At 38.1% G+C, this 22,768-nt stretch overlaps 2 protein-coding genes across 2 annotated transcripts; both read right to left on the bottom strand.

Annotated features, from left to right (window-relative positions):
- Positions 1-2,746: 2,746 nt before the first annotated feature.
- LOC126076309 (olfactory receptor 8S1-like) lies at positions 2,747-3,703 on the bottom strand. The gene has a single exon (XM_049884865.1). It carries the CDS (start codon positions 3,701-3,703, stop codon positions 2,747-2,749), a length of 957 nt encoding a protein of 318 aa, XP_049740822.1.
- A 17,488-nt stretch (positions 3,704-21,191) lies between these two features.
- Positions 21,192-22,148, bottom strand: LOC126076308 (olfactory receptor 8S1-like). The gene has a single exon (XM_049884864.1). The coding sequence runs from the start codon at positions 22,146-22,148 to the stop codon at positions 21,192-21,194; it is 957 nt and encodes a 318-aa protein (XP_049740821.1).
- Positions 22,149-22,768: the final 620 nt, after the last annotated feature.

Genomic DNA, 22,768 nt, shown 5'->3' with positions numbered 1-22,768 from the left:
CCCTGAAATCAAGGAAAGGAGGCACCAAGAAAATTACTCATAAACACAAGATTTCATTAAAGCAGGGAATATTAACATACCATTTCTGTGTATGTAAACTTTTGATAATTTAAATTCAGTTTCTTTAAAATGGGAAAATATTGGCTAACATCAATGAGTACAACATGACCTAGTTAACTTTTGTTTTTAATATAGTGAAAAGGTAACTGAAAGGGAACAACAAATGCCAAACTGTATTGTATTATATCCATGCCATACTGTCACACTTGCTGTCAACAGAGCAATACCTTATTATTCAAAATTGAATATTGAGCAGGTGCCAAATGATCTGTAATTTTTATCTGGTAAAACATATACAAATATAAATAAAAGTAGCAAAAAAAGAAAGCAACAATTTTAAAAAATACATGCTTGGTGAATATTATATTAAAGATAGGGTGACTTCAGCCTTGTGGGAGGAAGTTTCTAGGCTTAAAGAAAAGGGACCATAGACTCAGGGGACATCTATGTCAATTGGTACAACATATTTCATAAAGACAAAGTTCTGCATCCTACTTTGGTGGGTTCTGTCTGGGGCCTTAAAAGCTTAAAAGCAGCCATGGAAGACACAACTATTGGTGTGTTACCATCTGGAGCAAAAGGGAGTGAAGAAAGCCAAAGACTCAAAGGAGTAATTAGTCCAAAGGACTAATGGGTTACATGAACCACACTCTACATGACCTGGAGACCAGAAGAACCAGATGGTACGTGGCCATCACTACCGACCACTCTGGATCACAGCAGAGGGTCCGAGGCAGAACAGGAGAAAAGGTGTAGAACAAAAAATCAAATTCACAAAAATGATCTGAATTACTGGTCTGACAGAGACTGGAGAAACCCCTGAGACTATGACCTTAGGACACCTTTTTGACCTGGAACTGAAACTATTCCTGGAGACCACCTTTTTGCCAAACCATAGACAGGCCTACAAAATAAACAATAACACTGAAGAAGAACGTGCTTCTTTGAATATTCAATTATATAAGCTCCAAAGGGCAACACTGGCCCAAAAGCAAAGTCAAGAAGGGAGGAAGGGGTAGAAAATCAGGATGAAAGGAAACTGGAAATCTAGGACCGAAATTGGGAAAGAGCTGACACATTGTAGGGGATGAAACCAATGTCATGGAACATGTTTTGTATACACTATCGAATGAGAAACAAATTTACAATGTAAGCTTTCACCTAATGCACAAAAAAAAATTTTGAATAAAAATTATGATTTCAAGTTGAAATACCTTTGAATCAATTGGATAATATTTTTTTCAAATTCTCCAAAAGGGAAGAGAAAAATATCTCAAAATATTAAAGGGGCTCAAATGTTTTTCTCCTATATGAAATTTGGAGACACTTTGACGATAGAGCCTAGATAAATGTATTACTATAGAAATGTATAATTACGATGAAGGAATTTTAGGAAAATTCATTTTCAGCAAATTGTTATTGGACAATTGGGCAACTTAGAAAGGAGCCCTGGTGGTGCAGTGGTTAAAAGCTTGGCAGCTAACTGAAAGGACAGAGGTATGAACCCACTCCTTGGGAGAAAGATGTGGCAGTCGGCTTCCATAAAGATTACAGCCTTTGAAACCCTATGGGGAAGTTCTACTCTGTCCTGTTGGTTCACTATGAGTCAGAATCGACTTGGTGGCAAAGAGTTTTTTTTGGGGGGGGCACCTGAGGAAATGGAAGACTTCCACAAGGAAATAGTGTGGCCCTGGGCACTTAGATAGGAGCAAAAGCAACAAAGATTGGGAAGGATTCACAAAGGGGAGGTAGAGGCCACCAAATATGTCCTATTTGGCTATTCTACCCAGATCAAACCTGTATCTGCTTATTTGGAAACATTCCCACGCATTCCTTTCATCCCACATCTCACCTTTGAGCCCTATGTAAGAGTTCTGAAAAGACCTTCAGTCCTTCAGTTGAAAACCCATAAAGACCCTGCTGGAGTGATTGCCTGAGATGCACTCAGGTTCTGCATTGTCCTGGTATTTCTCTTCTTTTCTGTCCTGTTTTCCTAAGAGTGTCCTTCTTCCAGAGGCTGTGGGCCTACTTAAAACTGGAAATGAGTACAACTAGGTCAGCTATGGTAGGAGTGGTCTTCTCCAAAGGCCTTAGTTCCCAGGTTAAGCTCCATGTAACAGCAAACACCTGGGAAGGTTTCGTCCCACTAATAGCAATACTCTACTAGGTGACTCGTTCATTTCTCTTTCTGCAAATCTAACCAGAACTCATTATCCTGTGCCCCTATGAGCTCATAATGACTTTTCTCCTCAAAACATACAGGCACTTTTTTATTTAGACAAACTGTAGCTTTCAGCTCCTATCCCAAATTTAACTACAAATAATGGACAGATGATTTACACCAAGCCAGCCTTCGTACACACACACACACACACACACACACACACACACACACACAAGCACATTCATACTTTAACACACACAAACACAATCACAAATGCACACCAACACACACATATAAAAGAATTATTGGTGAACATGCTCATAATGAAATTTTATGGCTTCACATGAATATCTAATCCATTCTTTTGCCTCTGAGTGGGACTGAACTCATTGATCCACTCTGTATTATGTCTGTGTTTCTTTCTTTCTTAAGTATTTCTGATTTGTTTTGCCAAATTTCATATGAGCATTCAGGAAGTTGTCTTTAATGCCTTGCTACAAGTATTTCTATCTGAACACTCCATCATCCTTTCTCTTTATTCTGCCACTGAAAGCATGGTAAATACTTTGCCAGTGTTCTTCTCACAGCTGCCTTCACCTCCTTGTTCTTCAGGCTATAGATGAGGGGATTCAGCATGGGAGTGATCACACCATACTGCACAGAGAAGATCAACTCAAAGGCTGAGCCTGAGGTTGGAATGAAATGGTGGAGAAAAACTGACCCATAGAAGAAGATCACTGCAGTGAGGTGGGAGGAGCACGTGGAGAATGCCTTGCTTCTGCTGGAAGTAGAGGTGATGCTAAGGATGGTGAAGATGATGCAGATGTAAGAGAAAAAGATTGAAAGGAAAGTTATAAGTGCATGTGGGGTGGTGGAACAGAGCATGACAAGGAAGTTGGTGGAGACATCGGAGCAAGACAGAAGGAATATAGAGGGTAACTCACAGCTATAGTGTGGGATGATGTAGATATCACGGAAGTCCATTTTCATTGCCAGAGGGACATTGATGACTGTGTCCAGAAAGCCCAGGCCCCATGAGCCCCACACAAGCTGCACACACCGCTGTTTACTCATCATCTGGCCATAGAGCAGAGGGTGGCAGATGGCAGCATAGCGGTCATAGGCCATCACTGAGAAAAGACAGATTTCAGTCCCTCCAGTGATACACACAAAAAATATTTGAGCTAGGCAACCCCTTACTGAGATGGCTTTCTTCTGAGACAGAAGGTTCTCCAGCATTTTGGGCACAGTGACCGAAGAGAAGCAAAGATCAATAAAAGAGAGGTGATTCAGGAAGAAGTACGTGGGTGTATGGAGGTGAGAATCAGTTATGATGACCAATATCATCATTAGGTTCCCCAACATCGTGAGGAGGTAAATCCCCAGGAAGAACACAAAGAGTAGAGCCTGGATCCTGGGGTCAGCAGACAGTCCAAGGAGGATGAACTCGGTGATGGTGCTGTGGTTCCTCAAGGCCATTTACAGTGTTTTATCCCTAAAAATGATACAGAAAAACATGGCAGTAAAATTTCTATTGTTCTCCAACCAATATTCACACTACTTTGATTCTCATTAAATATTACAATCATCTAGAAAATATGGGCTAATTTTTTGGCAGTCACTTGGAACATAAAGATGAATAAGATACATGGCCATACTTAAAAAAAAAAATCATAGTTCAAAGACGAACACAAAAATAAAAACAAGAGATTAACCAAACTGCGATTAATACTGTAATGGGAGCTCCAAATGTGATTTAGAACAAGTCAATAATGTCAGCACATTGAAGATAGCTAACCAAATTTTTTAAGGGTCTTTGCTTGATGGCAACGTGTTAGGCTGATGTCTCAAAGGAGTCAGGGAATGGAAGCCCATTTATATTGAGGTAGCATTCTAGTCCAAGTGTCAGGATTGAGGAACTGCAAGGTATTTTGCAAGGAATACATGGGTATTCCTTTTTATTTTCTCAAAGCTGCTAATGTTGTTTTTAAAGAATATATTATTGAGTTATTTCAATTACATAGGCCATTATTTTTTTTATTATTTTTTTGTGCTTTAGGTGAAAGTTTATAGTTGAAGTTAATTTCTCATACAAAAATCTATAAAGCTATTGTTTTGTGGCATTAGGTATAATCCCCTCTATATGACAGCACACTCCCCCTTTCCATCCAGGTTCCCTGTGTCCATTCAATCAGTTCCTGTCCTTTCCTGCCTTCTCATCCTGCCTCCCTACAGGAGCTGGTCATGTTGTCTCCTGTATCTGATAAAACGTGGGTATTTCTTAATAGCTGAAGCCCAAAATGTGGGTAGACAATGTAGTGCAACGACTAAGGACGTAGGCTCTTTGGTCTTTGTTTACATTTTGAAAATTGGAATAATATACCACCCTGTTAGGGTTTTATGAGAATTAAATATAACATATATAAAATATATTTTAAAAACCTATGTAATATTGCTCACTATTATTATAGTCATTATTCATAAATCCTTATGCGGGATTTATTAATCTGTCTTGAAAGAAGTACAACTAAGAATGCTCCTTAGAAGCAAGGATGGTGAGACCTTGTCTCACATACTTTGGACATGTTGTCAGGAGGGATCAGCCCCTGTAGAAGGACATCATGCTTGGTAAAATAGAGAGTCGTGAAAAAGAGGAAAACCCTCAATGAGACGGACTGACCAGGGGCTACAACAGTGGGCTCAAGCATAGTAACAGTTGTGAGGGTGATGCAGGATTGGGCAGTGTTTCATTCTGTCGTGCTCAGGGTCACTATGAGTCAGAACCGACTGGATGGCGCCTAACAACAACAACACACATGATAATCCCCTATCAGATTAAGGCTGTTCTTGCTAAAACTGTTACTTTTTAGGGAATTTCATTTGAATTTCCTAAAATTGGCTGCTCTCTTTTTCCATCCTCCTAGTTGCAGTTGGCATTTGGAATCTAAACGGAGCCTTCCCCTTAGAAGCACTAAACAACTTGAAGTTACTCAGGGTAATGTCACTCAGAACTAAAGGGCAGTCAGTCCCAAAAGAGGACAAGGGAAAGAGAAGATGGCCCCCCTAAGTCCAGCACTGAAATCACTTTCCGGAGTGGATATGTACCCTGTAAAGGGACAAGCCCCTAGGGAAATAAAAGGAAGGGATTTGAGGTGATACCATGACATGGACCTCTCATCCAGCAGAGTAGGAAAGAAGGAAAGAAGGAGTAGAATTTCAGGAACCGGTGCTCCTAGAACTTTGATAGCTTGCCAAGACACCTGAATTATTAGGGAATCACCAGCAGCTGCAGCTTCTTGCCCCTACAGAAAGAGGTTCTTAATAAATATTTTTTCTTTACAGAATCTAAGACACCTTCTTAAAATAGAAGGATACAGAACATTCAGTTCTACATATCTCAGTTGTGCAGATATTCCCATTCACCCTTTGACCTTCACCCAAGGTTTTTCTCAGTAGTCAAGGGCTAGACTCTTTCATGTCCCTTGACTTTGGTTTTGTGTCAATTTCCAGGTCTGGATTATAAAATGCTCTGCTGTTTTGAACACCAATTGTTAGTCATCAGTTTCTGCTGTGATCTTTTGTGCAAGAATTGCACCTTTTGGTCTCCAGTAGAATTTATCATGGTAGCCAAGTCCATTTCCTGGTCCTGGCCATTCCTTTGCTGCCCTGTTCCCAGGAGTCCCAAAACCCAGCCAAGGGGAACTTTGAGTCCCTACTTTCAACTGTTCAGGCAGCAACACATCCCCATTCCCTTCCCATAACTCAAATACATATTACCTGCACATTTTCTCCAAAAGACAATCTACTCCTCGATGTGGCTGCACCGTCTTGTATTTGATTCAATTACTAGAATAAAATTTGTTGAAAATGTATTTTCTATACCCGGCTTTATGATTGAGGTTATAAAATTCTGATGATAATGAAATGTTTTCTTGGATTCTTCACTGTTGAAGTGAAATGGCTGCATGAGATTTCTTTCTCTCAGTTGGTCTCAAACATCATCCATCGACCTGGCATCTCTTCATTTGCTCTTCTGCTTCTCTTGTCCCTGCCATATATAGAGGATATTATGGTCTAACTAACCCTCAGGTCAGATGTGTTTAGGAAGATCATGGGTTGACTCGTAGGTATAGGTAGCCCAGAGGATGGCTGAGGCAATGCTGGTTATTCCTTGAAGTCAGACACTGTAGTCAAGAATGAACCATTTTTATAAATACTAGTAGAGTTCTTTTAAATGTGGTCTTTGGAACTTCTGGGTTGAAGCAATGACTAAGACAATCAAATATGAACTCCTGATAAAAAATTCATTGGAGACAGAGAAAGCAATGGGTATTTAACTGTTCTCTTTATAAGAAATAAATATTTTTCAGTTGACACAGTGAGTGTTTTGTTTTCTCTCTGTAATTCTCAGGCAATTTCACCCAGGTTAATTTGCTGCATACACGTGACATTATGAGTAAATAAAAATAACAAATTAAAAAAAATACCAAATTTAATGGGAAGAAATCCAATAACCAGTCATTTGCCTTAACCTAGCAGTCAAATATTTCTTGTATATGAATCCACATATATTTCCAGTTATACAATAGCTCTATACAAATTTGCTTGCTTAGTTATTAAGATTTATTTAGAGAAGCATTAACTTAAGTTTATCATGTCTTGAGTCACAATAAAAAACCCACTGCCGTCGAGTCAATTCTGGCTCATACAAATCCTATAGGACAGAGTAGAACTGCCCCATAGCATTTCCAAGGATTTAAATCTTTATGGACAATGAATAAGGAAGACGAAAGAAGAATCGATGCCTTAGAATTATGGTGTTGGCCAACGGTATTGACTATACCATGGACTGCCAGAAGAATGCACAAATCTGAGTTTGAAGAAGCACGGCCAGAAATCTCCTTAGAAGCAAGAATGGCAAGAATTTGTCTCACATACTTTTGACACATTATCAGGAGGTACCAGTCCCTGGGGAAAGACATCATGCTTGGTAAAGTAGAAGGTTAAGAAGATGGATTGACAAAGTGGCTGCAATGATGGGCTCAAGCTTAACAACAATTTTGAGGATGGTGTGGGACTGGGCAGTGTTTCATTTTGCTGTACGTAGGGTCGGTATGAGTCAACTGCGTCTAACAACAACAAATCTTTATGGAACCAGACTGCCACATCTTTAAATAACTAGAAATGGTTAGTATGTATCACACCGAACAGCTCAGATCTAAAACATTGTTTCTCTATAGGAATCCTAGGCAAAATTTAAATTAGTTTTATTTCAATTATCTACCTCATTAGAAAAGTTATATATACATATACACAAAATCTAAGTGTTGTATATGAATCATGTACACACATGTGTATGTATTTTTATACGTGTGTCTGCAGATACCTGTATATGAAAAATATATACTAAGTACAACTAGTAGTTATGTTTGAGTGGACAGTATTATTCATTATTTCTATTATTTACCCTTTTCAAGAGAATTCTGTATGCTTCTATATTATCTACTAAATTAAGGGGAAAAAGGTGTTAGAACAAATAGCACAGGCTTATGTAAAAGAAACGTATAAATAAGAAAATAAAAAGCCCTCTTATCACTTTTCGAGAATACTCTGGAATTTAGGTATTTTTCCTTTAAACCTGTCTATCTGTCTATATATCTATTTGTCTATGTATCAGTCTGGAAACCGTGGTGGCATAGTGGTTGAGTACTACAGCTGCTAACCAAAAAGTCGGCAGTTTGAACCAGCCAGCCGCTCCTTGGAAACCCTATGGGGCAGTTCTACTCTGTCCTATAGGGTCACTATGAGTCTTAATCGACTCGACGGCACTGAGTTTGGTTTTTTTTTTGATGTACCAGTCTGTCTGTCTATCTGCCTTTCTACTTAACTTTGTTCTCAAAATCGATTACACCCTTGATACTCAAATATAGTCTACAGACCAGCCTTATTAACACATCTGGGAACTTGTTAGAAATGCAGACTCTTAGGCCCCAAGCCAGATTTGCTGAATATGGATTTACATTCAGTCACAGCCCCAGGTATTTCATATGCACATTAAATATTGATAAACAGTGGATTAGCTCTGACATTTAGTTTTGTATCTTCTTAAATTAGCATTTTAATATGTGGACTTTCCTCACATTAAATACTTTTCTAAATGTTATTTCTAAATATGGATTATAGTAATCAATAGCATGCGTTTACCTTCAAGCAACTACTTAAACTGGTAAACAGTTAAGAGTACAGTATATAGGTTTCTTTACTATCATGAATAACTGACTCTGATAAATAGTGCTGTACCTAAAATTAGATGGAATATCTAAATACCTTTTTTAAGCTAGTAATTCTGGAGTAAAGAATATGAACTTTGTGAAAGCTCCTGATACGTAGTATCACATCATTTCCAGAAATGTTGGACCAGTTTACACTTTTGCCTAAAACTTATGAATAAACCTATCTCTTCAGATTCTCACCAACATTGACTACATTGGAATATTTATTCTTTGAAATTATTGATCAAAAATTATATTACGTTTTAACTTACATTTTACATTCACTAGGATGAATATTTTTTATATATTTACTGGACAACTCTGTTTCTTCTTTTGTGAATTGTGTATTTATATCTCTTGCAAACATTTGACTGGCATGTCTGTGTTTTGAATGCAGTGTATCTAATACAGGTACAGTGGGGAGGCTGAGGATTTACACACATTGCTAGCATCACAGTATAGTGATAAGGAAAAATTTTGCAAAATAATCTGCCAATACTTGTCAAGATGCTTCACAATTACATATATTGAGCCAATAATCCCAAATCTCAGTCTAATTACAAGTACCAAAAAGAACTCTTTATTCTAAAATATTTTATATGTTGCTATTTAAAAAACTGCAAATGCTACCTTGAGCTGTATTCTAAAATATTTGAGAAAAAAATTTTAATAGTGAACTCTTAAAAATATTTACAATGATGGATATTTGCTAAGTAGACTTTGGAATATATGCTTAATAGTTTCTCAAAATTAAAAAAACTGGTATTTACAAGGAGTTTTCATTAACATAGAAAGTACTGACAATGTAATTTAAGTTAAAAATCTGCATATAAAATTGTACATGTTGTATGATTTTATTAAGCATAAAAGGGCAAAATAATATGTCAATGGGAATTTTCCTGTTGTGGTAGAATTGGTAAAAGGACTCACAGTGGAATAAATGTTAAATTTTCTCATTTTAAATAGAACTGCCAACAACTGTGGTCAGACACTTATTCCCTTGGCTTCCTCCCAGGTGGTACAGTAGGTCTATTACTGGAATCACTACCCCAACACATACTTAACAGTACATAAAAGGAATACTAGGGGACAAGAGGAGAAAAAGGGAGTCTTGATGCCCTAGCCCTTGTAGGGTACTGAGGTACCTTTGCAATTTCCTTCCCTCCTTGTGGGGGAGAGATGAGTGACTTCCCTCCCTGAAGTCAAGTAAAGGAAGCATCAAGAAAATTACTCATAAATGCAAGATTTTGTGAAAGCACGGAAGATTGACATGTCACTTCTGTGTATGTAAACTTTTGATAATTTAAAAGCAATTTCTTTAAAATTGGAAAACATTGGCTAACATTAATAAGTACAACATGACCTTAGTTAAACTTTTGTTTTTAATGTAGTGAAAAGCTAACTGAAAGGGAAGAACGAATGCCATACTGTATTGTGTCATATCCGTGCCATGCTGTCGACAGAGCAATACCTTATTATTCAAAATTGAATATTGAGCAGGTGCCAAATTGATCCACAATTTTTCATGTGGTAACATGTATACAAATACGAGTAAAAGTAGCCAAAAAGGAAGCAACAATTTTTCAAAAAATATATGCTTGGTGAATATTATATTAAAGGTAGCATACTGATAAGCATTTTAAAATTATGACTTCAAAAGCATGGAAGGAAGTTCCTAGGCTCAAATGCAAGGGACCATAGACTCAGGGGACATCTATGTCAATTGGCAGAACATATTTCAAAAGACAAAGTTCTGCATCCTACTTTGGTGAGTTGTATCTGGGGTCTTAAAAACTTAAGAACAGCTATGTAAGATACAACTATGGGTTTCTTACCATCTGTAGCAAAGGGGAGTGAAGAAAGCCAATGACTCAAAGGAGTAATTAGTCCAAAGTACTGATGGGCCATGTGAACCACACCCTATACAACACAGAGACCAGAAGAACTAGATGGTGCCTGGCTATCACTACTGACCCCTCTGACTGGGATCACAACAGAGGGTTCCAGACAGAGTGGGAGAAAAATTGTAGAACAAAAAATCAAATTCAGAAAAAAGATCATACTTACTAGTCTGACAGAGACTGGATGAACTTCCAAGACTATGACCCTAAGACAGCCTTCTGAGCTGGAACTGAAGCTATTCACAGAGACCGACTTTTCTGCCAAACCTTAGACAGGCCCATAAAATATACAATAACGGCTAAGGAGAAGATGCTCCTTAGAATAATCAAGTATACTAGATCCAAAGGGCAACATTTCCCCAAAAGCAAAGATGAGAAGGGAAGGAGGGGTAGAAATCAAGATGAAAGGAATCTGGGAATCTCAGACCAAAGTTGGGAAAGAGCTGACATTGTGGGGAATGAAACCAATGTCAGGGAATACTTTTTGTAAGCACTATCAAACAGGAAACCCGTTTTCTCTGTAAACGTTCACATAACGCATAATAAAAATTTTAAAGTAAAAGGAAAAATTTATACTCTCAAGGTGAAAGGCCTCTGAATTAATTGACCAATAATCTCTCAAATTCTCCAAAAAAGGAAGAGAAAAATATCCCAAAATACTAAATGGGCTCAAATGTTTCTCTCCTATATGATATTTGGAAATGTTTCAATGATAGAATCTAAATAAATATATTGCTATAGAAATGTATAATTAGGATAAAGAACATTTAGAAAAACTCAGTTTCAGGAAATTTTTATTAGACAATCATGCAACTTGGAAAGGAGCCCTGGTGGTGCAATGGCTAAGCGTTTGACTGCTAACTGAAAGGTGTATGAACCCACCAGCCACTCCTTGGGAGAAAGATGTGGCAGTTGGCTTCCATTAAGATGAGAGCCTTGGAAACACTATGGGGCAGTTCTACTCTGTCCTATAGGGTCACTACGAGTCAGAATCAACTCAGTGGCAATGGGTTTGGTTTTTTGGTTTGGTTACCTAAGGAAATGTAAGACTCCTACAAGGAAATAGTGTGTCCCCGGGTACTTAGATAGGAGCAGGAGCATCAAAGACTGGAAAGGATTCAAAACGGGAAGGCAGAGGCCACCAAATGTGTACTATTTTGCAAGTCTGCCCAGAATCTAACTTGTATCTGCTTATTTGAAAACACTCCCACAAATTCCTGTCATCCCAAGTCCCATCTTTGAGACTTATGGAAAAGTTCTGAAAAGAACTTCAGTCCTTCAGCTGAAGACTCAGGTAGTCATTGGTCAAGTGATTACATAAGATCCACTCAGATTTTGCATTGTCCTGGTATTTCTCTTCTGTTCCTTCCTGTTTTCCTAAGAAGTGTCCTTCTTCCTGAGGCTGTGGGTCTGCTTAAAACAGGGAAATGAGTACAACCGGGTCAGTTATGCCAGGAGTGGTTTTCTCCAAAGGCCTTAGTTCCCATATTAAGCTCTCTGTAACAGCAAATATCTGGGAGGGTTTCATTCCTATCAGGGTGACTCATTGATTTCTCTTCCTGCAACTCTAACCAGGCCTCATTACCCTATGCCCCTATGAACTCATTATGACTTTTCACCTACAAAGATTCAGGCACTTTTCTATTCAGAAAAACTATAGCTTTCAGTGCCTTTCCCAAACTTAACTACAAATAATGACAGATAGTTTACACCAAACCAAACTTCAGACACACAGACAGACACACAAATGCAAATACACAAGCACAGAAACAAACATGTACTTTTTTTTTTGCCTGAGTGGGGCTGAACTCAATGACACACTCCATAATAGGTCTGTGTTGCTTTCTTAGGGATTTCTTATTTATTTTGCCAAATTTGATATAATGAGCAGTCAGGACGTTCTCCTTAGTGTTTCGCTACAAGAACTACTCTCTGAATCCCCCTTCGTGACCTTTCTTTATTCTATCATTGAAAACTTTCTAAATATTTTCCCAGTGTTCTTCTCACAGCTGCCTTCACCTCCTTATTCTTCCAGCTATAGATGAGGGGATTTAGCATGGGAGTGAACACACCACACTGCACAGAGAGTAAAGCCTGGATCTTGCGGTCAGTAGACAGCCTGAGGAGGATGAACTCTGTGATGTGGTGCTGTGGTTTCTTGAGGCCAATGACAAAGTTTTATCCCTAAAAATGATACAGAAAAACATGGCAGTGAAATTTCTATTTTCTTGCAACCAATTTTCACACTACATTGATTCTCATCTAATATCACAATCATCCAGAATATATGGGCCAGGTTTTGTGCCAGTAGCTTGGAACATAAAGATGGATAAGATACAACATCTATACTTAAAAAATCATAGTTCTAAGAGGAACGCGGAAACCCTGGTGGCGTAGTGGTTAAGTGCTACCGCTGCTAACCAAAAGGTCGGCAGTTCAAATCCGCCAGGCGCTCCTTGGAAACTCCATGGGGAAGCTGTACTCTGTCCTATAGGGTTGCTATGAGTCAGAATCAACTCAGGGGCAGTGAGTTTGGTTTTGGTATGAAGAACTCAAAAATGAAAACAAGCAATTAAATCAAAGTGTGATTAACTGTAATGGGAGCTCCAAGTGTGATGTAGAACAAGTCAGTAATGTCAGCACACTGAAGGTAGCTGAGCAAAAATTTTAAAGGTGAGAATGATGTCTCAAAGCAGCCAGGGAATGGAAGGACATTTATATTGAGGTAGCAGGCCATTCAAAGGATCAGTTTTGAGAAATAGCAACATATGTTTGATAGAACATGCACATTTCTCAATAACTGTAGCCCAAAACTTGGGTAGGCAATGTGATGCAATGACTAAGGATGTAGGCTCTTAGATCTTTGCTTACATTCTGAAAACTAGAATAATATACCACCCTGTTAGGTTTTATAAGAATTAAATATACCATATAATAAGTATACTTTGAAAACCTCTACAATATTGCTCACTGTAAATTGTCATCATTATTATTTGAAATCATAATTGCAGCCTAAGAAAAAAGAGTAAATCCCCATGCAGGATGATACTCTATCAGAGTTAAAGTTGTTCTTGCCATTATTACTACCTTTTAGGGAAAAGGGTACAATAAAGCACTTGAAATCCCTGCTCTCCTTTTCGTTCCTCCCCAGTTGAAAGGCACCTTGGCCTTTGGAATTGCAATGAAACCTTCCCTGTAGAAGGAATAAGTACCTTGAAGCTACTGAGGGTAAAGTCACTCAGAAGTAAAGGGTAGCCGGTCCCAAGAGAGGGCAAGGGAAAAAGAAGATGGACCCCCCTAAGTCCAGCAATGAAATCACTTTCTGGAATGCATGTATATCCTCTAAAGGGCTGAACCCCTAGGCAAATAAGAGGAGGGGATTTGAGGTGGTACCATGATATGGATCACTCACCCAGCAGAGTACGAAAAAGGCAAAGAAGGAGTAGAATTTCAGGAACCCGTGCTCCTAGAACTTTGATAGCTTGCCAGGACACCTGAATTATTAGGGAATCACCAGGAGAGTCTGCTCCCTGTCCCCACAGAAAGAGGTTCTTAGTAAATAATTTTTCTTTACAGAATCCAAGACACCTTCTTAAAATAGAAGGATAGAACATTCAGTCCTGTATATCTCATTTGTTCAGGTATCTGCATTCACCCTTTGGCCTTCATCCCAAGACTCTTCTAGTATTCAAGTGCTGGACTCTTCTATATACCTTGACTTTGGTTTTGGCCCAGCTTTCTGGTCTGGTTTATAAAATGCTCTGACTTTTTGAACACTGAATGTTAGCCATCAGTTCAAGCTGGGTTCTATTGTGGAAGAATCACACCTTTTGGACATTTGTAGGATTTATCATGGTAGCCAAGTCCATTTCTTAGTCCTGGTCGTTCTTTTGGTACCCTATTTCCAATAATCCCAAAACCCAACCATGGGGAAATTTGAGTTCCTACTTTTCAACTGTTCAGCCAGCCACACATCCTTATTCCCTTCCCATGACTCAAATATATATTACCTGCACATCTTCTCCAAAAGACATTGATGTGGCTGCATGGTCTTTTATTTGATTCAATTACTAGAATAAAATTTGTTGAGAATGTATTTTCTATAACTGGCTTTATGATTGAGGTTATAAAATTCTGGTGATAATGAAATGCTTTCTTGGATTCTACACTATTGAAGTGAAATGGCCATGAGAGTTCTTTTTTTTTTTTTCAAGTGGTCTCAAACACCATCATCCTGGCATCTCTTCTTTTGTTCCTCTGCTTTTCTTGTCCCTGCCATATATAGGATAGTATGGTCTAACTAACCCTCAGAGCAGGTGTGCTTAGGAAGCTTGTGGTTTGTCTTGTAGGTATCAGTGGTACCCCAGAGGACAGTTGAGGCAGTGCTAGTTATTCTCTGGAGTCACAACTTGAAGTCAGACACTGTAGACAAGAATGAAGCAATTTTTAAATACCGGTAGGCTTCTTTTAAGTGTGATCTTTGGAACTTCTGGGTTGAAGCAAAGACTAGGACAATCAAATGTGAAATCTTGATTAAAAAGTTTCTAGGAGACAGAGAAAACAATGGATATTTAACTGTACTCTTTATAAGAAATAGTTTTCAACTAATACTCTGAGTGTTTTGTTTTCTCTCTGTAATTCTTAGGCAATTTCACCCAGGTTAATTTGTTGTGTACATATGAGTTTATGAGTAAATAAGAATAACAAATTTAAAGGAAAGAAATCCAATAACCAGTCATTTGCCTAAACCTAGCAATCAAATATTTCTTGTACAATGAATCCATATATATTTCAAATTACACAATAGCTCTTCACAAGTTTGTATGCTTAGTGATTAAAATTTATTTTGAGAAACTTCTAATGAAGTGTATCATGTATTGAGTCATAATAAAAAAACCCACTGCTGTTGAGTCGATTCCGACTCATACCAATCCTATAGGACGGTAGAACTTCCCCATACAGTTTCCAAGTCTTTAAATCCTTGCGGACAATGAGTGAGGAAGACCGAAGGAGAATTGATGCCTTAGAATTATGGTATTGGCCAAGGATATTGACTATATCGTGGATTGCCAGAAGACTGAACAAATCTGAGTTTGGAGAACTACAGCCAGAATGCTCCTTAGAAGCAAGAATGGTGAGAGTTCCTCTCACACACTTCCAACATGCTATCAGGAGGTACTATTCCCTGGGGAAGGACATCGTGCTGGGTAAAGTAGAGCATCAGTGCAAAGGAGGAAGACCCTAAAGGAGATGGATTGACAAAGTGGGTGCAACAATTGGCTCAAGCTTAACAATGGTTTTGAGGATGATGCAGGACCAGGCACTGTTTCCTTCTGTTGTACGTAGGGTCACTACGAGTTGGCTGCACAATAACAACAACAAATCTTTGTAGAAACAGACTGTCACATCTTTAATTAGTCACAAATCGTTAGTAGCTACCCCATCAAACAGATCTAAAACATTGTTTTTCTATAGGAAACCTATGCAAAATTTAAATTATTTTTATTTCACTCATTTATCTCATTATAAAAGTTATATATATATAATCTGAGAATGTTGTATATGAATCATGTACACACATTTATTTTTTTTGTAAGTGTGTCTGTATATATGTGTATATGAAAAAATATGTCCTAAGAATAAATAGCAGTTATCTTTGGATGGACAGTATTATGTATCATTTCTATTATTTGGTCTTTTCAAGAAAATTCTCTATGTTTCTATATTGAGTATCTACTAAATTAAGAAAAAAGTGTTAGAACAAAAGTAGCACAGGCTCAAGTAAAAGAAATTCATAAATAAAATAAAATGCCCTCTAACTTATCCCATTTAGAGAATACTCTGGTGTTTAGTTATTTTTCCTTTAAACCTATTTGTCTATCTATCTTTCTGTCTATTTGTCTATCTACTAAATTTTCTTCTCAAAATTGATTAACCCTTGATACTCAAATATAGTCTACAGACCAGTATTATTAACACATTGGGGAACTTGCTAGAAATGCAAACTCTTAGGCCCCAGGCCAGATTTACTGAACACGGATTTACATTCAGTCACAGTCCCAAGCATTTCATATGCACATTAAATATTGATAAACAGTGGGTTAACTCTGAATTTAGTTTTGTATCTTTTTAAATTAGGATTTTAATATGTAGACTTTCTTCACATTAAATAGCTTTCCAAATCTTATTTCTAAATATGGATTATAATATACAATAGAGTGTGTTTACCTTAATCAAACTACTTAATCAAACAGGTAAACAGTTAAAGAGTACAGTATATCTGCTTCTTTGCTATCATGAGTAACTCTCTGATAAACAGTGCTGTACCTAAAATTTGACGGAACGTCTGAATACTTTTTTTAACCTAGTAATTCTGGGGTAAAGAACATAAAGTTTGATGTATAGTATCACATCATTTCCAGAAATGTTGAACCAGTTTACACTTTTGCCTAAAACTTATGCATAGGCTTATCTCTTTAGATTCTCACTAATATCGGCTACACTGGTAAACTTATTCTTTAAAATTTATTGATCAAAAATTATATTACATTTTAACTTACATTTTACATACACTAGAGTGAATACTTTTGTATATTTACTGGACAACTGTTTCCCCTTTCGCAAATTGTGTATTTGTATCTCTTGCAAACATATGATTGGCATGTCAGTGTTTTGAATGCAGTATATCTAATACAGGTTACAGTAGGGAGACTGAGGATTATAGACATTGTTAGAATCACAGTAAAGTGGTAAATAAAACACTCTGCAAATTAATCTACCAATATTTGTCAAGAAGCTTAACAAACATTATATGTACCGATCCAATAATTCCAATTCTCAGTCTAATTACAAATACCAAAATAATCTCTTTATACTGAGCTTTTTTGTATATTGTTATCTTAAAATCTGAAAATGCTGCCTTGAACTGTATTCTAAAATATTTGAGGAAGTTAATTTTAAGAGTGAACTATTAAAATTGATGGAAAATTGCTAAGTACACTTTGGAATATATGCTTAATAGATTACTAAAATAATTAAAACTGGTATTTAAAAAGGGGGTTCATTAACATAAAAAGTACCAACTCTATAGTTTAAGTAAAAAATCTGCATATAAAATTGTACGTGTTGTATGACTTTTATTAGCTCTAAGAAAGTAAAATAATATGTCAGTGGGAATTCTCCTGTTGGGCTGGAATTGGTAATAAGGCTCACAGTGGAAGAGATGTTGAATTTTCCCATTTTAAATAGAACTGCCAACAACTGTGGCCAGACACTTATCCCCTTGGCTTACTCCTAGGTAGTTCAATAGATCTACTACTGGAATCACTGCACCGAAACATATTGAACAGTACATAAAAGGAATTCTAAGAACTAGAGGAGAAAGACGGAGTCTTGACATCCTAGCCCTCTTGGGGTATTAGGGTACATTTGCAATTTCCTGAAAGAGGGAGTCTCGATATCCTAGCTCTTGTGGGGTATTGTGGTACATTTGCAATTTCCGCCCCTCCTTTTTTTTTTTTGTGGGGGAGAGATGGGTGACTTTCCTCCCTGAAGTCAAGTTAAACAAGGCACCAAGAAAATTACTCATAAATATAAGATTTCAAAAAAGCAGGGGAGATTGACACATCACTTCGGTGTATGTAAACTTCTGATAATTTAAATTCGATTTCTCTAAAACTGGAAAATATTGGCTAACATTAATGAGGACAATATGACCTAGTTAACCTTTTGTTTTTAATGTAGTGAAAACGATCACTGAAAGAGAACAACAAATGCCATACTGTATTGTATCCATGCCATGCTGTCACACTTGCTGTAGACTGAGCAACACTTTATTATCCAAAAAAATTTTTTAAATGTATGCTTGGAACTACTTTGGGTAAAGGGAAGGACAACACTCAACACAGTGAAGGTCAGCACAACTGGACTAAACCAAAGCAAAGCAGTTTCCTCAATAAACTGAATGCTTTGAAGGTCAGCGTAGCAGGGGCAGGGGTTTGGGGACCATGGTTTCAGGGGACATCTAAGTCCATCAGCATAATAAAACTATTAAGAAAACATTCTGCATCCTATTTTGAAGAGTGGCATCTGGGGTCTTAAATGCTAGCAAACGGCATCTAAGATTCATCAATGAGTCTCAACCCACCTGGATCAAAGGAGAATGAAGAATACCAAGAACACAGGATAATAATGAGCCCAAGAGACAGAAAGGGCTACATGGACCAGAGACTACATCATCCTGAGACCAGAATAACTAGATGGTGCTCGGCCACAACTGATGACTGCCCTGACAGGGAACACAACAGAGAACCTCTGAGGGAGCAGGAGGACAGTGGAATGCAGACCCCAAATTCTTATAAAAAGACTAGACTTAATGGTCTTACTGAGACTGGAAGGACCCCGGTGGTCATGGCCACCAGACCTTCTGTTGGCCCACTACAGGAAGCATCCCTGAAGCCAGCTCGTCGACGTGGATTGGACTGGACAATGGGTTGGAGAGGGATGCTGGTGAGGCGTGAGCTATTTGGTTTAGGTGGACACTTGAGACAATGTTGGCATCTCCTGCCTGGTGGGGAGATTCAAGGGTAGAGGGGCTTAGAAGCTGGCAAAATGGTCACGAAAAGAGAGAGTGGAAGGAGGGAGCGGGCTGTCTCATGGGGGGAAGTAATTGGGAGCATGTAGCAAATTTTGTATGGGTTTTTGTGTGAGAGACTGACTTGATTTATAAACTTCACTTAAAGCACAATAAAAATTATTAAAAAAAGTATGCTTGGTGAATATTATATCAAAGATAGCATACTGATAAACATTTAAAAATTATGACTTCAACCTCATGGGAGGAAGAAGAACAAAAAATCAAATTCACAAAAAAAGATCAGACTTACTGGTTGGACAGAGACTGGAGAAACCCCTGAGACTATGACCTTAAGACACCCTTCTGATCCAGAACTAAAACTATTCCCAGAGACCTCCTTTCTGCCAAACCATACACAGGCACATAAAATAAACAATAACACTGAAGAGGAGCGTGCTCCTTTGAACGTTAAATTATATAAGATCCAAAGGGCAACATTTGCCCAAAAGCAAAGGTGAAAAAAGAGGAAGGGATAGAAAATCAAGATGAAAGGAAATTTGAAATCTAGGACTGAAATCGGGAAAAAGTTGACACATTGTGGGGAATGAACCCAATGTCAGGGAACATGTTTTGTACACACTATGTAATGGGAAATGAATTTCCTCTGTAAACTATCACCTAATGCACAATAAAAATTTTAAAATAAAATTTATGATTTCAAGGTGAAATGCCTTTGAATCAATTGTCTAATAATATTTCAAATTCTCCAAAAGGGAAGAGAAAAATACCTAAAAATATTAAAGGGGCTCAAATGTTTCTCTCCTATATGTAATTTGGAAACACTCTGATGATAGAGTCCGGATAAATGTATCACTGTAGAAATGTATACTTAGGATAAAGGACATTTAGGAAAATTCAGTTTCAGCAAATTGTTATTGGAAAATTGGCCAACTAAGAAAAGAGTCATGGTGGTGCAGTGGTTAATCACTGAGCTGCTAACCAAAAAGACAGAGGTATGAACCCATCAGCCACTCCTTGGGAAAAAGATGTGGCAGTTGGCTTCCATAAAGATTAAAAAAAAAAAAACAAAAAACTTGGAAACCCTATGGGGCAGTTCTACTCTGTCCCATAGGGTCACTATGAATCAGAATAGACTCAATGGCAAAAGGTTTCTCTGTTTGTTTGGGCACCTAAGGAAATAGTGTGGCCACAAGGAAATAGTGTGGCCCTGGGCACTTAGATAGAAGCAGGAGCATCAAAGTTTGGGAAGGATGCAAAAAGGGAAGGCAGAGGCCACCAAATATGTCCTATTTTGCAATTCTGCCTGGAATCTAACCTGTATCTGCTTATTTGGAAACATTCCCACGCATTCCTTTCATCCCACATCTCACCTTTGAGCCCTATGTAAGAGTTCTGAAAAGAACTTCAGTCCTTCAGTTGAAAACCCATAAAGACCCTGCTGGAGTGATTGCCTGAGATGCACTCAGGTTCTGCATTGTCCTGGTATTTCTCTTCTTTTCTGTCCTGTTTTCCTAAGAGTGTCCTTCTTCCAGAGGCTGTGGGCCTACTTAAAACTGGGAAATGAGTACAACCAGGTCAGCTATGGTAGGAGTGGTCTTCTCCAAAGGCCTTAGTTCCCAGGTTAAGCTCTATGTAACAGCAAACACCTGAGAAGGTTTCATTCGTCTAAGAGGAATACTCTAATAGGTGACTCATTCATTTCTCATCCTTCAACTCTAACCAGTACTCATTACCCTGTGCCCCTACGAACTCATTAGGACTTTTCTCCTTAAAACATTGGGCCCCATTTCATTAAAAAAAAACTATAGCTTTCATCGCCTTTCCCAAATTTAACTACAAATAGTGGTCAGGTAATTTATACAAAGCCAACCCTCATACACATGCACACACACACACACACACACACACACACACACACACATGCTTACTCAAACACACACACACAATCACACATGCACAAACACACAACACACACACATAAAAGAATTATTCGTGAACATGCTCATAATGAAATTTTATGGTTGACATAAATATTTAAACCATTCTTATGCCTCTGAGTGGAATTGAACTCGATCTACTCTATATTAGGTCTGTGTTTCCTTCTTAGGTATGTCTGAATTGTTTTGCCAAATGCTGTATGAGCACTCAGGAAGTTGTCTTTAATGTCTTGCTACAAGTATTTCTATCTGAATTCCCCATCATCCTTTCCCTTTATTCTGCCATTGAACATATTGTAAATACTTTTCCAGTGTTCTTCTCACAGCTGCCTTCACCTCCTTGTTCTTCAGACTGTAGATGAGGGGGTTTAGCATGGGAGTGATCACACTGTATTGCACAGAGAAGATCAACTTAAGGGACGAGCCTGAGGTTGGAATGAAATAGCGGAGAAAAACTGACCCATAGAAGAAGATCACTGCAGCGATGTGGGAGGAGCACGTGGAGAACGCCTTGTTTCTGCCGGAAGTAGAGGTGATGCTAAGGATGGTGAAGATGATGCAGATGTAAGAGAAAAAGATTGAAAGGAAAGTTATAAGTGCATGTGGGATGGTGGAACAGAGCATGACAAGGAAGTTGGTGGAGACATCGGAGCAAGACAGAAGGAATATAGAGGGTAACTCACAGCTGTAGTGTGGGATGATGTAGGTATCACAGAAGTCCATTTTCATTGCCAGAGGGACATTGATGACTGTGTCCAGAAACCCTAGACCCCATGAGCCCCACACAAGCTGCGCACACCACTGTTTACTCATCACCTGGCCATAGAGCAGAGGGTGGCAGATGGCAGCATAGCGGTCATAAGCCATCACCGAAAGAAGACAGATTTCAGTCCCTCCAGTGATAAACACAAAGAATATCTGAGCCAGGCAGCCCCTTACTGAGATGGATTTCTTCTGAGACAGAAGGTTCTCCAGCATCTTGGGCACGGTGACTGAAGAGAAGCAGAGGTCAATAAAAGAGAGGTGACTCAGGAAGAAGTACATGGGTGTGTGGAGGTGAGAATCAGTCCTGATGACCAGCAGCATCATCAGGTTCCCCAGCATGGTCAGGAGGTAAATCCCCAGGAAGAGCACAAAGAGTAGAGCCTGGATCTTGGGGTCAGCAGACAGCCCAAGGATGATGAACTCGGTGATGGCGCTGTGGTTCCTCAAGGCCATTTACACAGTTTTATCCCTAAAAAGAATACAGAAAAACACGGCAGTGAAATTTTTATTGTCTTCCAACCAATCTCCACACTGTATTGATTCTCATTAAATATCACAATCATCTAGGAAATATGGGCTAAGTTTTGTGGCGGTCACTTGGAACATAAAGATTAATAAGATACATGCCTATAATTAAAAAAAAAATCATAGTTCCAAGGAGAACACAAAAATAAAAACAAGCAATTAACCTAAGTGTGATTAACTGTAATGGGAGCTCCAAATGTCATTTAGAACAAGTCAGTAATGTCAGCCCATTGAAAATAGCTTATCAAATTTTTTAAGGGTCATTACCTGGATGGCAACGTGTTTGGATGATGTCTCAAAGGAGTCAGGGAATGGAAGCCCATTTATATTGAGGTAGTGGTCCAGTCAAAGTATCAGGATTGAGAAATAGCAAGGTATTTTTGATAAAACATGGGTATTTCTTTTTTTTTTTTTTATTTTGCTCAAAGCTGCTAAAGTCGTTCTTAATGAATATTTAAGTTATTTCAATTACATAGGCAATTATTTTTATTTATTATTATTTTTAATTGTGCTTTAGGTGAAAGTTTACAGTTCAAGTTAATTTCTCA

This window comes from Elephas maximus, chromosome 4 (assembly GCF_024166365.1).
Source record: "Elephas maximus indicus isolate mEleMax1 chromosome 4, mEleMax1 primary haplotype, whole genome shotgun sequence".
Taxonomy (NCBI): Eukaryota; Metazoa; Chordata; class Mammalia; order Proboscidea; family Elephantidae; genus Elephas; species Elephas maximus.
Note: the sequence above shows the minus strand (reverse complement) of the source record. Positions and strands in the feature narration are given on the sequence as shown.